Source organism: Schistocerca piceifrons, chromosome X, assembly GCF_021461385.2.
Source record: "Schistocerca piceifrons isolate TAMUIC-IGC-003096 chromosome X, iqSchPice1.1, whole genome shotgun sequence".
Taxonomy (NCBI): domain Eukaryota; kingdom Metazoa; phylum Arthropoda; class Insecta; order Orthoptera; family Acrididae; genus Schistocerca; species Schistocerca piceifrons.
This window is the reverse complement of record NC_060149.1, coordinates 138,474,477-138,490,634: the sequence shown is the minus strand read 5'-3', so window position 1 is coordinate 138,490,634 and position 16,158 is coordinate 138,474,477. Positions and strand designations below refer to the sequence as shown.

General features: G+C 39.2%; 1 protein-coding gene across 1 annotated transcript in view; it reads right to left on the bottom strand.

Annotated features, from left to right (window-relative positions):
* The window catches only part of LOC124721361 (protein crumbs), a 357,509-nt gene that overhangs the window by 193,744 nt on the left and 147,607 nt on the right, over positions 1 to 16,158 (bottom strand). The window contains exons 9-10 of the mRNA XM_047246295.1: positions 9,963 to 10,173; positions 7,500 to 7,619 (exon numbers count right to left, since the gene is read on the bottom strand). Of these exons, the coding sequence (XP_047102251.1) occupies positions 7,500 to 7,619; positions 9,963 to 10,173 (331 nt within the window). The remainder of the gene's footprint in view (positions 1 to 7,499; positions 7,620 to 9,962; positions 10,174 to 16,158) is intronic.

Below are 16,158 nucleotides of genomic sequence, written 5' to 3'. Positions count from 1 at the left end.
CCAAATCACCGTTGAGGTGTGGGACAATCTGGACCAACAGTGCCTTGATGAACTTGTGTACAGTATGCCACGATGAATACAGGCATGCATCAATGCAAGAGGGCATGCTACCGGGTATTAGAGGTACCGGTGTGTACAGCAATGTGGACCACCACCTCTGAAGATCTCGCTGTATGGTGGTACAACATGCAATGTGTGGTTTTCATGGCCCATAAAAAGGGCAGAAATAATGTTTATGTTGATCTCTATTCCAATTTTCTGTACAGGTTCTGGAACCGAGGTGATGCTAAACTTTTTTGTTGTGTGTATATTGGGAAGTGATCACTGGCAAGCAGATCACCAAACTATTTCCACTGAACTGTGTGCCAGGTTGAAAGAGCATGAAACAAAATCAATGCCAAAGAATAAGTCTGCAGAAGTGTTGAAGTGTGTACTCTGCTCCCCATTCAGAAGGCATTCTTTGTCCTTTGTAAATACCACACTTTCAACAGGTCACCCCCTGGGATAGACGAAAATAGCTGAACCCTACAGAACATCATGGTATTAAAATCACCACAAAGTAGACACAGTCAGCATTACTCTGAATCTAGGGTTTCATAAAATGGCAGATATAGGAGGCATAGTGTCATCCTGCTTGGATGCGCAATGTAACAGTAGCTGCTTTTAAGTCAGCAGCAATTGGAAAAAGTGAAGTGCTGCAAAATCATTAATAATAAATGTCAAGCCACCTATAGCTCTCTTAAGGGGGGTCGTTAGTTCTGTGAGGATATAAGCTATCAGCCAACAGTCATCAGAATTCCTGAAGGTACAAACTCAAAGACTGTGCCACTTATTTTCTTTAATTTTTCGTCACTATAAGAAGAGTTACAACTATGTCAAATATTACTAATTTTTAAGTATCAGAAATCTCCTCAAGTCATTCTTACAATAGAGTGTGATTTTTACAAAACTTATTTTCTGTTTAAATAGTAAGAAACATATTGTGACATGAAGCCTAGGTTTTGCTACATGATTCCTTTTTAGCTGCACCTTTTAAGAGAAACTATCTTGGATACTCTTTGGATATGACAGAATCTGTACTCATCAGAGGCTCACAGATTTCACCATAAGTTTCAGATATTCATAAACAAACATTTATCCACAAGATTGTACAAGCAGCCACATATGTAATTAAGTTCTAATGAGCACACTATAACTTGTCTGATGGTGAATGTTTATATTTAACAGTGAGTAAAATGGAATGCAAGCAACAAATGTTCTAAGGCAGCATAACAGATTGCATGCAGTCCTAATTAATTAATACTACGTTATAAGCACAAAAAACTTTCCCAGTTTCAATATGTAAATCCTGAAATGAATAGAATGGTTACATCCTGACAAACTCAGCAAAACAGCTCTTTTCATGCAAAAACAAATGCATGCTCAAAGTCACTATCACATAATGGCACAAAAATGTACTCAGATTAACAAAGTTTCAACATTGGTAATATGTCCACTGTAAAGATGCAATTTTTTTAGAAAAGCTGTAGATGCACAGAACACTATGTAACTAATTTTACAACACTCATCAAATTACATAAAATGGATCACTAACAAAACTTAATTCATTTTTATGCAATACACAATGACATGCACTCCCACATAGAAATTACTGACCTCAGGTCATCATTTTACCTCTTGATGGTGATCACTGAAATAAAACTATATTTTATTACTGAGTGTTAGAAACAGAAAGAAAATTATATTTATATTGCTAAAAAACAGTATGTAATTTCCATCTATATGAAATATTTTAACACAAAGTCTAACAGTCAAGCACAATGTTGCCATATTTACACTTCCAGTCACATTACTGTAACCCCCTGCCAAAGGCCTGAATAACTGCCTTTTGCAGCATGAGATGAACAGGAATAGAGTCAAGGTTCAGGAAGATACTGACTGGGATGTGGAGCCACGTCAACTACAGGGTCACGCCCAGCTGTGCTAGGGATCTTGGTTGAGGATCCATGGTGCGAATAGTTTGGCCGAGGTGGATGCACAAATTCTCTACTGGGTTTTAATGAGGGGAGTTTGGTCACCAGCAGTGTACTGTAAACTCATTCTGGTGCTCTTCAAACCATGCATGTACACTGTGAGCTGTGTGATGAGATCAACCAGGGAATGCCACAAAAACACTGAAAGACTGTAAGCTCCCCTCCCAGTTGCACAGTGTTTGCTTAAAGACATTTCATGTTGTAAACACCAACAGCCATCTGTCTGATGGTGTATAAAATGTGATTCATCTGAGAAGGCCATCTGTCACCAGTCAGCGGACATCCAGCTGCAGTACTGGCGTGGAAGTTCCAGCCTTCGTCACTGGTGAACAGTAGTCAGCATGGGTGCATGAACCTGCCTGCCACAGAGGCCCATATATGGCAATGTTCACTACAGTCACTGAGGAGACACAGTTGGTAGCCCCTTGATGCATCTGTGCAGTCAGTTGCTCAACAGTTGCATGTCTGTCCATCCATACATATCTCTGCTAGCATTCTTCACCCGTCATCTATGACCTGCGATGCACCACAGCTACGTTGACACCGGCTTTCGATAGCGCCATTTTGCCATGCATTGTACACTTCAACCACTGCAGCACATAAACAGTTTAAAAACTTAGATGTTTTGGAAATGATTCCATGCCGTCTGTGAGTATTTACTGCATATTGATGTTGAACATGGGCAGTGGTACCTTAATGTGACTGGATCGTGTAGTCTAAAATTGCAGTATAAGGAACGGGTCACTGAGAGAAAAGTAAATAAACATAGAAATGTACTGCAAAAACTATTCTCTTCAGTATTTGAAACAATGGTTAAATCAATTACTTTTGATTTTTATAGTGATTTCACATTAAAGATGCATCACACAGGAAAATATACAGTTTCATAGATTCAGCTGTCAAACATCACTTAAAAAAAGGAATGAAAGGAAAGACACCATTGTTAGTTTTTCTCTTGTTCTGCTGCTACCAGAGCTACACGAAAAAACCTCAAAATTGTTTAAATAATGCACTGCAATATTTACTGAATCTGTTCATTTTTTCCTGAACATCAGACTATTAGGTTTGTGCAGCTCGTAGTATCGTGTAGCAACTCATTACTCATCTTACAACACATAAGACTCTAAAAAGTAACATTTCAAGTTTTACACTTGGCTTGGAAAAAAAGCTGTAAAGGGGGGATATGAAACAAATAGGAATCCTATTTCCATTAATTTTGCGACCGCAACTACTGAGGTGTGTGCTGGTGCATTGTCGTGATGCAAAAGGACTTTTTTGCGGTCCAATTGCCGGCGTTTTTCTTGCAGCTTGGTTTCCAAACAGTCAAATAACGATGAATAATATGCACCAGTAATAGTCTACTCTTTTCAATATAGTTGATGAGTATTATCCCTTGCGAATCCCAAAAGACAGTCGTCATAACCTTTCTGGCCGAAGGAATGGTCTTTGCCTTTTTTGGTGCAGATTCTCCCTTGGTAACCCATTGTTTAGATTGTTGTTTGATCTCAGAAGTACAGTAATGTATCCATGTTTCATCCACAGTGATGAAACGATGCTTAAAGTCCTGCAAATTCTTCCTGAACAGCTGCAAACCATCCTTGCAACACTTCACACAATTCCGTTTTTGGCCAAGCGTGAGCAATCACGGAACCCATCTTGCAGATAGCTTTCTTATGTCCAAATGTATATGCAAAATATTATTTAACCATTAATTCGAGATGCCCACAGCACTAGCAATCTCATGCACCTTAACTCTTCTGTCATCCATCACCATATCATGGATTTCATCAATGATTTCTGGAGTCATAACCTCCACAGGGCATCCAGAACGTTCACCATCACTTGTGCCCATATGGCCACTCCGAAAATTTTGAAACCACTTATAAACTGTTCTAATCGAAGGTGCAGAATCACCGTAATGTTTATCAAGATTCTCTCTAGTCTCCCGAGGAGTTTTGCCTTTCATGAAGTAATGTTTAATCACCACATGAAATTCTTTTTCGTCCATTTTTTTACAATCAATCGACTTCCTTTATTCACACGAATGCCAAACACAAAGAAAGAGACCAATAGGCTGAAACTTGGTGTGCGTTCTTTCCAAAGATGCAAGTAACTAAACATGACCTCGATACACGCCGTGTTGCCATCTCTCAGACTTTGCATGGACTTTTCAAATGCCCCTCGTGCAACTGGAACACTGCAATGCAATTTCTGGCCAGTCAACTGCTGATGACAAGTTTACATCTTTATTATACGAACAAGCTAGCACTATCGTTCTCTCCCCTCTATACATATATAATCGGGCATCAATTACTTCATTGAAAAATTCATAATAAATTGGTGGTTTAGCTTAACAGCACAGTAAGAAATTTTCTCACGACATGTAAGTGGTTCTTAGTGTGAATCTCTCTAGTGATCTTATTAGATGACAAGGTTAATTTATTGAATACAACTAGTACATCAATGCAAGTATGTATTCTTTCAGCACAGTGAAAAGGGTGTGCATCCAGTTACAATGCCAAATAAAAGATTAAAAACCAAAGCACTCACTACCATGTACTGTTGTTACTAACAATGTTACAATTATTGCGTACTGCTGACACATCAACTGTAGCAACCCATCTTTCCAGGCAACTGTCCCTGAAAATCATAGAACTGAGGTGACCATGTACATGTTAAATGATCTTTCAGGATGAAAACTAAAAATGCTCCTGAACAGTGTTGCATTGTGATATGTAACTGCATGTAATTTAAACTGCCATCTGCAGTGAAATCTATGAACTCCCCACCAGGTACTGACCCACTGCATGTCTTTTGCATAAAGCTATATTCCTTCCCAACTGTATCACACCACCTATATATTTTCCTAATTATGTGTGAGGGCCTTTATTACACTGTACAGTCCATTGCTGTACCCCAGACACCGGCATGGTATCATCCTATGCCACTCAGAATCCCAAATACCTCACATGGTTCAGATTTACTGATGACATCTTCGTGATCTTGATCGGAGGTGAGGACACCCTATCCACATTCCTCCAGAACCTCAACACCTTCTCCCCCATTCGGTTCACCTGGTCCTCCTCAACCCAACAAGTGACCTTCCTCGATCTTGACCTACATCTCAGAGATGGCTACAGCAGTGCCTCCATCCATATCAAATCTACCAACCACCAGCAACACATCTGCTTAGACGGCTGTGGTCCAATCCATACCAAGAAGTCCCTTCCATACAGCCTAGCCACTCATGGCTGTCGCATAGGCGATGAGTATTCCCTCTTGAAATATGTCAACGGTCTCACTGAGGCCTTCACAGCCTGTAATCGCCCTTCCAATCTTGTACAGAAAGAGCTCTCATGTCTTACCTCTCCAGTCACCCATCAGCTCCCAAAGTCACACCATCTGGCCATAGAGGAGCATTTCCCTCCTGAATCAGTATCAACCAGGAATGGAGCAAATGAATCACATTCTTCACCAGGGTTTCGACTACCTCTCCTTGTGCCCTGAAATGAAGAATGTACTACCCACTATCCTTCCCCACAGCGGCATTCCGCCACCAACTGAACCTACACAATATCCTCATCCATCCCTACTCTTCCCAAACCCTTGCCTCATGTCTCATATCCCTGTAATAGACCTAGATGCAAAACCTGTCCCATACATCCTCCCACCATCACACCTACTCCAGTCGGGTCACAAGCATCACCTATCCCATCAAACACAGTGCTACCTATGAAAGCATTCATGTGATCTACTAGCTAAGCTATAACTATTGTGCAGCGTTTCATGTGGGCATGACAATCAACAAGATGTCTGTGCAAATGACTAGCCACTAACAAACTGTGGCTGAGAAACTGGACCACCCAGCTGCTGAGCTAACAAAACGTTCTCCATTTCAATGACTGCTTCACAGCCTGTGCTATCTTGATCCTTCCCACCAACCCCAATTTTTCTGAACTGCATAGGTCGGCACTCTCTCTGCAATATATCCCATGTTCCTATAACCCTCCCTATCCCCTTTCCTGCTCCCACGCAGTGTTCTATCCCACTAATGAACCCACATACTTTTTACTTCTTTCCTTTTTTGTACCGCCGCCCTTCGTCTAACTTGCTGGCTGCACCTAGCTGTCCTGCACTACCCCTTCCCCAAGTTGCCCTGTATGCTCCCACAAGCAGCACTTTAGTGTCCCACACCCTCTAAGAATCAATTTTGCAATTCTGGCTGAACCTCTCACATCTTTTAGATGTATAATAGTATTTTGAGGTTGTCTCCTTATATTTCTCGGCAAAGGGTTTTTCATCCTTTTCGTTGAGAAATTATTTTCAAAAGTTATTTCTCCCTGTGTCAGTTTCATGTTCCAGTTCTTCACTCATCCAGATGATTCTGAATCTGAATTGTCATACATTTCTCCTGCTTCATCTTCTTTATGTAACCTATGTATTCACCTTTGTTTTCTTCATATGTACACAAACTGTACATTGACACGTTACCATCAGTGACTGAAAGCAAACTGACTCCAAGACTTTTATTTCACTTGATAAGTGGTTAGAATGGCAATAGTGGACAACAATGGGTTGACATAGCACAACATGAAATGCAACAACAATGAAATGGTCATAAAATCTAAAAACCTGACACATGGTATTATTTTGGTTTTTGTTACATTAGGACTGGTGCAAGTGTCCTGAATAGTCCACTGTATATTTTTGGCAACTGAACAACAACGATAACCAAAATTTAGTGTACTCCAATTTAATTTCTTATGTTACTGTTAGAAAGTTAACAGGGATTTTAGACAATTATGAAAATTTAAGCTAATGGTACGAGCCGTTTTTAATGTGTGGGATGTCCACAGCACCCTGTGCCAGCACTAAAGGGTTAAAGGTCTTTTAAAATATGCGTCCATGGATATGGTTATTCTAAATTACTTGATTACGTTCAGTTTAAAGTATTTTTAATCTCAACTTCATTTAGCTGATGAGTTACTGCCACACTTCCTCAAAATTTAAATTAATCCTTAAAAACATCTTAGTAATCAACAAATACAATGGAAAGCCCTGGGCAAAAAACAAATAGTGGAAGAAATAGAGGTAACCATTCACTGTGTAGTTGAATTGTAGAGTGTTTGACAGGGAGATAAACAGGATAGAAATCACTGCTGTGCCAACCACCTACAATGTCCAACCACTAATAATAAGATATCTGTAAAACTGTCCATCATGTGCTTGCTTTGTGGCAATAAAGCAGCAACACTTACAGGTGCAACAGTGTATAACAAAATTCGTGTTTTAATTTTGGATGACTTCCAAGCAATATAAATTATCAATATGTGCTATGTGCTTGCATACAACTACAGTTTCTCATTTATCTGACAACACATTGGATGTGTAAGAAATGATAGGAAAAAAGAAAGACAAAATTATAATTTAAATATGTGAATAATATTAAAATGCAGAAGCACGTACCTGTAAATCCTGGTGGGCAAACACAAACTCTTTTGTCACTGATGAAACAAGTGCCTCCATTTTTACAAAACTGGCTACTATCACACAAGTCAAGTTCAGTGCAACTGATCCCTGAAATTGCTGAAATTAGAAAGTAAATCCCAGTAGAAAGGCAAATATAAGTAGTGTGAATTAATCTTTGTAGACAGTCAACACAACACAGACAAGCCTAAGAAATTCAGATAGGTATGTCTCATGTAACGAATTTTGTCACTAGTACATTGCTCATAAATGTTGTACCTACTTCATGTCTTTTCTGAAATATGCGACATTGTTGCACATTTTAATTCTACAGTAGTAGACTTCTGTATGTTTGTTTAATTTCATAATGTGAGGACCAGTTTTTACAGTATTTCTATTTTGCATTATGCAGGACTATAAGCACTATGCAAACTTTTTGTTTATATTATTCATATGATGCTGGAGTGTCACTGATAGATATAAAACAACTTTGTGATTGCTAATACAGTTATTTTGTAATATAATAGGATCATTAATAGACATTGCTCAGTTTTTCTTTTTAATCTCAAATGATTTTGGAGGAGTGTATGACTATCAAAATTTCACACATATTTAGTTAAATGGTAAATGACAAGTTACTACTGTAAAAATACCTAGCCTAATACAAACATTCGTATTTCACATCAACAGTCAATAGTGCAAAACCATAAAATTACTATACTATCTGATACTTCATTTTCTTGCAGTTTTAATTAATATTAGCCAAAAATGATTCTTTTATTATTCTTAACGTAACTTCATGCATTTTTGCAATTATTATTTCAAAATTCTTATTATTGTTTCCCACTGTTATATATTATGTTTTAATTTTAGTGCCATTATTACATCATTTCTAACTGCAGATTTTGTCTAGGAAATCAAGAAAACTTTCTGGAAAATTTGTTACCTCTCAAATTGTATCAACAAAATTGTATACATCAGTATTTGTATTTTGTGATTACTTAAGGTTTAGAGTCCACACTTTTCAGCTCTAGCAGTCACAGTACATAGTTCATTATTTCAAAACCAGGGTATTTACATAGCACGCATTCATTGAGACTGATTGCAAGATTTAAGCAAAGTGTAAAATGTGGAGAGTCCTTCCACAAAAGCAAACAGGAAAAAAATACATGAGGAAGTGAAACTTTGACCATCTACCAATAACAACCACAATGATTGGCTGTGAGACAAAGAATCATTATTAACACTAAAACAATTAGGCCAGTACTGTAGGAGTGAAATATTACATTAATGATACAAACATCACTTCCATAAGCATTGTTTTTATCCTCTCCTAGCAGGTTATAAATTAATCCAGTAATTTTTGAGAATATCTCTCGTGGAGAACAGCAGTTATCCTTAGTACTTTAAAATGAATGTAAACAGTCTTGACCGCAAGAAACCTTTGTTTTAGTGGTTACTGGTTTTGGTCAGTTACTGATCATCTTCAGACCTCATACCATGTTGGTAGGTGGTGGCAGTGAACGGAGTAGGCATTATGAACTCCACGTAATGCCTGCTCTGTTTACCACCACAACCCACCAACATAATGGCAAGATGGTCAGTAACTGACCCAAACTGACAGCCACAAAAATAAAGGTTTCTTGCGGTCAAGACTGTTTAAGTTCATTTTAAATTAATCCAGTGTTTTTAATTGAACTAGTCCAAACCAAAGTATTCACAGTACACAATGCACTGAAAATAAATTGCAGTCATAGTTTATTTCCTTAACAGAAATCTCAATGTTTTTCTACAAATTGTCTTTCCAAGACGTTGACACTGCAATTTTAGAGGGTGGGGACCTGTTGCTTCTTTTCCATGCAATGCAGATACTCAAACAATAGCACAGAAATTGAAATAAAATGACATAATGATGATAATGTTCTGGTAACTGAGCAGAATTTAGTCGACATTATTAATCAAATCCAGTTTATAGCATTTTAGGATGCTTATTGTGAAATGTTGTACACGTAGACAATATGAATTAAACACAAGAGGCATTCATCAACTGCATCATTTTCTTACCTGCATGGATTCTTTATGAAACATTTACACTAAACAGTTTTTTTCTTTTCTCTCTCCCTTTTACCCAGTGCCTTTCAGTCCAGGTACATTCCTTAGTGATAATTGTCTCCTCACTGACTATGAAATATTTTCAAGTAAATAAGGAATTGATGTAAAATATTGTCAACTAGCTAAGTAGCTACAACAAATTATTCTTCTATATTCAAAATAAATAAAAAGTTCAAAGGTCAATAAAACAGAGGATGGATTTCAGCAACATATGTAGTGACTACAACATATAGTAATGGATCTGCATACATTACAGTGTACGATGAACACTATGAGCTTCTTTTTTATTGTTATTATGCAATCAGAAGTCATTTTTAGCTTAGCTCGTGTATCATCAATATGTTCACTTACCTCTATAGCCAGGTTTACACACACAGTGATATACACCAGCCATTTCTAAACAATGTGTACTTGGAGGGCACGGAATACGATCACAATCCAATGTGAAGTTTTCACAATGATCCCCTGTATAACCAGGAAGGCACTGGCAAGTATACGATCCAACTTTGTTCACACATGTAGCACCATTGAGACAGGGGCTGGACAAACATTCATTTATAATCTGAAACAAAGGTACAGAAGCATCACTGTTTGAAGTTGCATTAATGCTTTGGTAGAACCAACACTATTGGTGATGACAACAATAAAACTATACTGGAAATCGCAGGTAGAATATAAATAATGGTGTAAATAAACAATAAGCACAAACAGGGTATAGGAAGTGCTGAATATTAACTAGTCACACAAACATTACAATGTTCAACTTTTTATTTGTATTCAACAAATCCTCTACATAAGGACACCTAAGATTTCGGCAAGCGAGCCGTGCACTGGCACGAGAGCCACAGCTGCCTCACCTGACCGCACACTTCCCCCACCACCACGCCATGCTGTCTGAGTGTGGGAAAGCAGAAGAGGGGGGAACTATCAATATGCTGCATTTAAATGGCAATGCTGTTGCACTACACACAATTTGGTTTCACATTTCATATTTCTTAACAACATAAATCACAAACAAAAATTTGATTATTTTTGCCATGATGAAGACATGATATACTTTTTAACTGGTGCAAACTGTTGACATTTGGACAGACACAGACAATTTCACAGATTTTCACACTCAGGTTCCCACATAATTGTGACTTATTTAGTTTCGTAATCAAAAAAAGGCCTTTGACACACATGTTAGTCTAAATATTTTACCATACTCACAACTTCAACTTCATTACTCTTTTAACAAAAAAGAATTTGTCTTTTAAATGGGAATCACACTGCTAGTCACTCTATCCCATCTGCAAATGCATTCGTGCACTTTCAACTGAAATGGCAAACGGTCTCGTAACCAGCATGAAAACAGATGTAAGATTGATAGCGTAGATTTTCCCGGCGTATCAAATACTGATGATTTTCATGGGTTTGCAGCCGGGTTCCATCGTCCTGACAACAACACGATATTTCCGCGGACCATCTGGCCGCCATCTTCAGGTGAGATTGAGTGCACAATCACGCCAGAACTGAAGAGACCTCAGATTCAGCGGCTCCTTTATACCGCGGGTACTGTTCGTTGCGCGTGTGCGAGCAAAGGAAGAGCTGCCCTCTGTGAGGCGAAGAATTGCAGTGGCGCCAGCGGTGAAAACTGTCAAAAGCGAGGAATCGCAAAATTAAAATGCAGCCGGTCGGAACCCAGACCGTTGTTGTTTTATCTGTGATAAAATAGGATTCCCACGTCTTGCTTAAAGGAAAACCTTTGTCTCTATTAATAATATCATCAGACAGACGTATTTCAATTGATTCTTTCAATACACAATCCCAGTAACGGGAAGCCGAGGCAATAATTTGCGTCTCTTTGAAGGACATATGGTGCCCTTCATTACCATTTTTGGATGTCTTAATACATAAGACAGAAAATGGGACTTTTGGTCACAGTGTATACCGAAAACCTACGCATACGGACCGCTACCTCCATGCCACAAGTTGTCATCGACAACATCAACGCTTGGGAGTTTTACGCACACTGGTCAAGAGGGCTTATGCTGTTTCGGATTCCGATAACTTGAAACAGGAGTTGGATCACCTCAAGGTTGTCTTCAGGCAGAATGGGTATTCTGATCACCAAATTACTCGTGCTTTTCAATTTGGACCCCCACGAGAACCAACGGTGGACACTTCCAAATCTGTTGCTTTTTTACCCTTCGTGGGAAGCATTTCTTCGAAAATTTCAAGAATCCTCAGGAAATATGGTATTAAAAGCATCCTTATGCCTTTGGCCAAAACTAGATCCCTTCTTGGATAGGTGAAAGATGATTTGGGACTGAGGAAGCCTGGGGTATACAAGATTCCCTGTCACTGTGGCAAGGCCTACATTGGACAGACTATTCGTACAGTTCAAGATCGATGTATGGAACATTGATGGCATACACGTCTGCTCCAGCCGGAAAAATCAGCTGTTCCCAAACACTGTCTTAATGAAGGACACAAAATGTCCTTCAACGAGACGCAAATTATTGCCTCGGCTTCCTGTTACTGGGATTGTGTACTGAAAGAATCAATTGAAATACGTCTGTCTGATGATATTATTAATAGAGACAAAGGTTTTCCTTTAAGCAAGACGTGGGAATCGTATTTTATCACAGATAAAACAACAACGGTCTGGTTTCCAACCGGCTGCATTTTAATTTTGCGATTCCTCACTTTTGAGAGTTTTCACTGCTGGTGCCACTGCAATTCTTCGCCTCACAGAGGGCAGCTCTTCCATTGCTCGCGCACGCGCAAAGGTCAGTACCCGCGGTATAAAGGAGCTGCCAAATCTGAGGTCTCTTCAGTTCCAGCGTGATTGTGCACTCAATCTCATCTGAAGATGGCGGCCAGATGGTCCGCCGAAATATCGTGTTGTCGTCAGGACGATGGAACCTGGCTGCAAACCCGTGAAAATCATCAGATGTAAGATTCTTAGTGTCTTCAAAATGTTTAGAAAACTATCCCTGTACTTTTTTGGAGGCCGCAATGAATTCTTCAAAACTCACATTTTCTTTCACGTCAGTGAACTGAGGGAAAGCGAAGGTGTTTTTTGTCAGATGATTTTTATTTTAAATGCACCCCCCCCCCCCCCCCACAATTCCAACAAATCAGAAATAAATTGTCCCTCCCTTGCAATGTCTTACTGTGGACAGTATGCAGTCAAGTCCATCTAAAATACGCGGCCATCAATTCGTTCTGAAAGTTTTAATTTTTGTCCCAGCTTTCCTTTCTCCTTCATAAATTCAACAATACTGGGTTTTAAATTAAAAAAAAATCACTCCAGACATGCTTCTTGACTTAACCTACATACTTTGCAGTAATATGTAAAATCTCTATACTGTTTGTTCAATTTCATCAAAAACTGTTCCAACTGACAGTACAGTAATGTGTATGACTGACTGAAATTTACTATTTGTACCACCAACTTCATCACATGCCCCACCCCTGCAAATTTACAACAAAGTGCTTCTTGATGTACCGAACTATGAATCGTGTCTATTGATCACCATAATTTTTTGCTTTTCAATCTTCAATTAAATCTTTAAATTCTTTTGGCATGGATATGTAATGTCGTTCCATAGCAAATATTATGCATTCCTTTTGGCACATATATGCATGACCAACCGCGCTATGGCTGGCTAATAAGCAGGGTATGGCTGGACCATATCTCACTGAATGAGAGAAAACATAGTATGGCGTTGTGATCCCTGTCTCATTTCAATACAGGTGATATTGGCTGAGGTAGGTTGGAGATCAGCAGGGACGGCTGTAGCAGCTTGTCATCTGTATTGATTTGTGGCTGTGGGATGCTGGACTGTGGAGGCAATGGGGTAGTGGGTGCAGTGACATCAGAATCTACTCGCATGCTAGTAGGTGATTGTTGTAACCTAGAAGCTGTGATTGCAAGGAACCAAACAGCCGATAATCTTGACATAACCACAGATGCACCGACGTCACTGGGAAGTTTGTAACTTCTAGTGAGCAGTCTGTTGAACATGCAAACTGGTGTGGTACTGATTTTATCCTAAGTTTAATGGTGAATGCTTCTCTGTTGAGATGCCATACCTGAATCCCTTCGGGCGGAGGTACCACTCATTGACGATGCACGAGCACTGTGAGAAAACTTCATCGTACTGAGCTGCATTGCTAGTGGCCTATGTGTTGCAGTGTGTTGCAGATGTATTATGTGTGTCCACTTCCAATGCCATGACAGTTGCTGTCCCATTGGTATTAGTTGGGGCAGAAGTGTGTAGCTGCTGCATTGGAGGTGCTGCAGATCAGAACATGTGGCTTAATTCACTTACTACAGAAGAATTTGTAATCTCCTGTATCTCTGATTCTAATGTTTGACAATCATTTAGTAGCTGTAGACAGTGGCTGTGTATAGCACACATTGAAGGTGCTTGCAGATTGGGGTCCTATGAAACCAGCTGTGTATATAGTGGTAGACCACAAGCCATGCTGTGTAAAGATTCTCCACTACTGGATTTCTGTAGGGTTCCCAGTCTCAGATCTGGATATAGGTGACAGTTAAGGACGAACTTCATGTCTAAAACTGGTTCATGAACATCCATGACCAAAAATTGCCATGAAAATATTTTTTGGAGGTCGAGGTCTACAGCATTCTTTAAAATTTTATAGGAAAGTTGTTTTCAGCACATAGTTGCACAGCCAGTGTAGGAAGCTCGGTAAGAACGTTCTTCCTGGGAACGGTACTTGCTTCCGAACCTGTGTCAAACAGAAAGCATTGATTTGTTAAGAGATCCAGCACTTAGAGTCCACTGCTGTCACTTAGGATTTGGCCAAAACTGGTTCAGCCCACATTTTGAGCTATGGGCGGTGTCACTGCGTGTTCTAATTTGGATCGCATCTTGTGCTTGGGAGGTTGCATGGTGTAGATCAGTTACGCACTTTGATGCTGAAGTGAATGTGGAACCAACACAGTTGGGATCATGTCTGCGCACCTGTCAGAGGAATGTTGTCACTATGTGGAGGAGTGTTTGTTGTGGCTGGCTGAAGGTCAGTGTCCTTGGGACAGAGCCTAGTAGTGTCATTCCCCATGCATGTGTGAAATCATTCAGATCATGTCAGCTGCTAGCAATTGCAGGCAGTGTGCTTCACTTGCGATGTCACTGCTGTGCAAGTCTGGAACCACTCAGGTCATGTTGGCTCCCCACGGTTGCCGCCGGTGTGGTGCTTCAGGAATGTACTGGTGACGACCATTGTTGTCCAATGCAGTTGTGTATAGTTGTCGCAAATTCACAATCTTTTCTTCGATAATGATAAAAGTTGAAGGAATGAATTAAAATTTGTGCCATGGGTGGGACTTGAACCTGAGTCTCTCGCTTACTATGCTGATGTGCAAACAATTACACCACCATAGCACTATGGATAACGCAACTGCATGGACTACCACAGTCCAATGCTCTCCCTAACACAGACTTCAATTCATGCCTTCAATGCATTTTCCCCTTCTTAATTCATAGATCTCTTGATCTGATGGAACCATATGAGTCTCAATTTTATCTTCTATCATTATCAAAGATAAAGTTGAGATTCGTATGTCTCAAGGAAAATGTAATTCCATCAGATCAATAAATATTTTAATTTGGTTTTTAATTTTGACAATGCTCTTTACTAAAAATAAAGATGATAATTTACTCCTTACACAAAGTAATGATATGTATTATTATGTCTTTGAACACTACACTCATGGCTGAGTTAACACATTCCCATTAGAAAAATTTGCACCAGTAGAAAAGTTGCTGAAAATTATCAAATAATCTGTTGCATATAGACTACATTTGCTTGATCATATAATATGAATTGGGGAATTATCACATTATCATTAAAATCCAAAAGAATCTCAATTCTTATTCCTATCTTCCATGAATGTCCACAGTCTACAGAATAATAATATTTCACAACATAAGTGTAAAGGTATGTAGCCACATCACTCCATGCCTTCGTAGGAATATCTTGGGTAGTTTTCTGATCTAAACTAGTTTCCAGAGGTACAGTACAATTGGGATAAAAAGAACACGTTCCCTAAACATAATGTTGGAAGAGTTACAGAACAATGCAGAGCTCAGCCATAACATATATGGCAAACAACAGGAAGTCAAAACAGCAAAACTGAACAATTTTGAAACTAAGAACACACTTTTTTAAAAAATCAGCAAATCTGGAGTATTGCTTCCACAACAACAAAATAGTCAACACTCCTGTAAAAGAGCTGTGTGAATGTCTAAAAGACTGTTGGGTGGTGGTTGATACAGTGCAATTCATCTCCTATGGATTCTACATATGTTCTAAAATTCTACAGAATATAAAGGGAAAAGCCTCATTGGGTAGTCTGTGTAGTGGATATATTCATCTGTGAAAAATTCGTCTGCCATAGTAGCTTGATGTGAGTGTCCATTATCATACAAGAAGACTAAATCTGAACCAGATCCACTTCTAGAAAGTCACGTATGTGGTTGCAGTGCCTTATCTCTTGACCTCTGGACAGTTGTAGTATTTCTTCAAT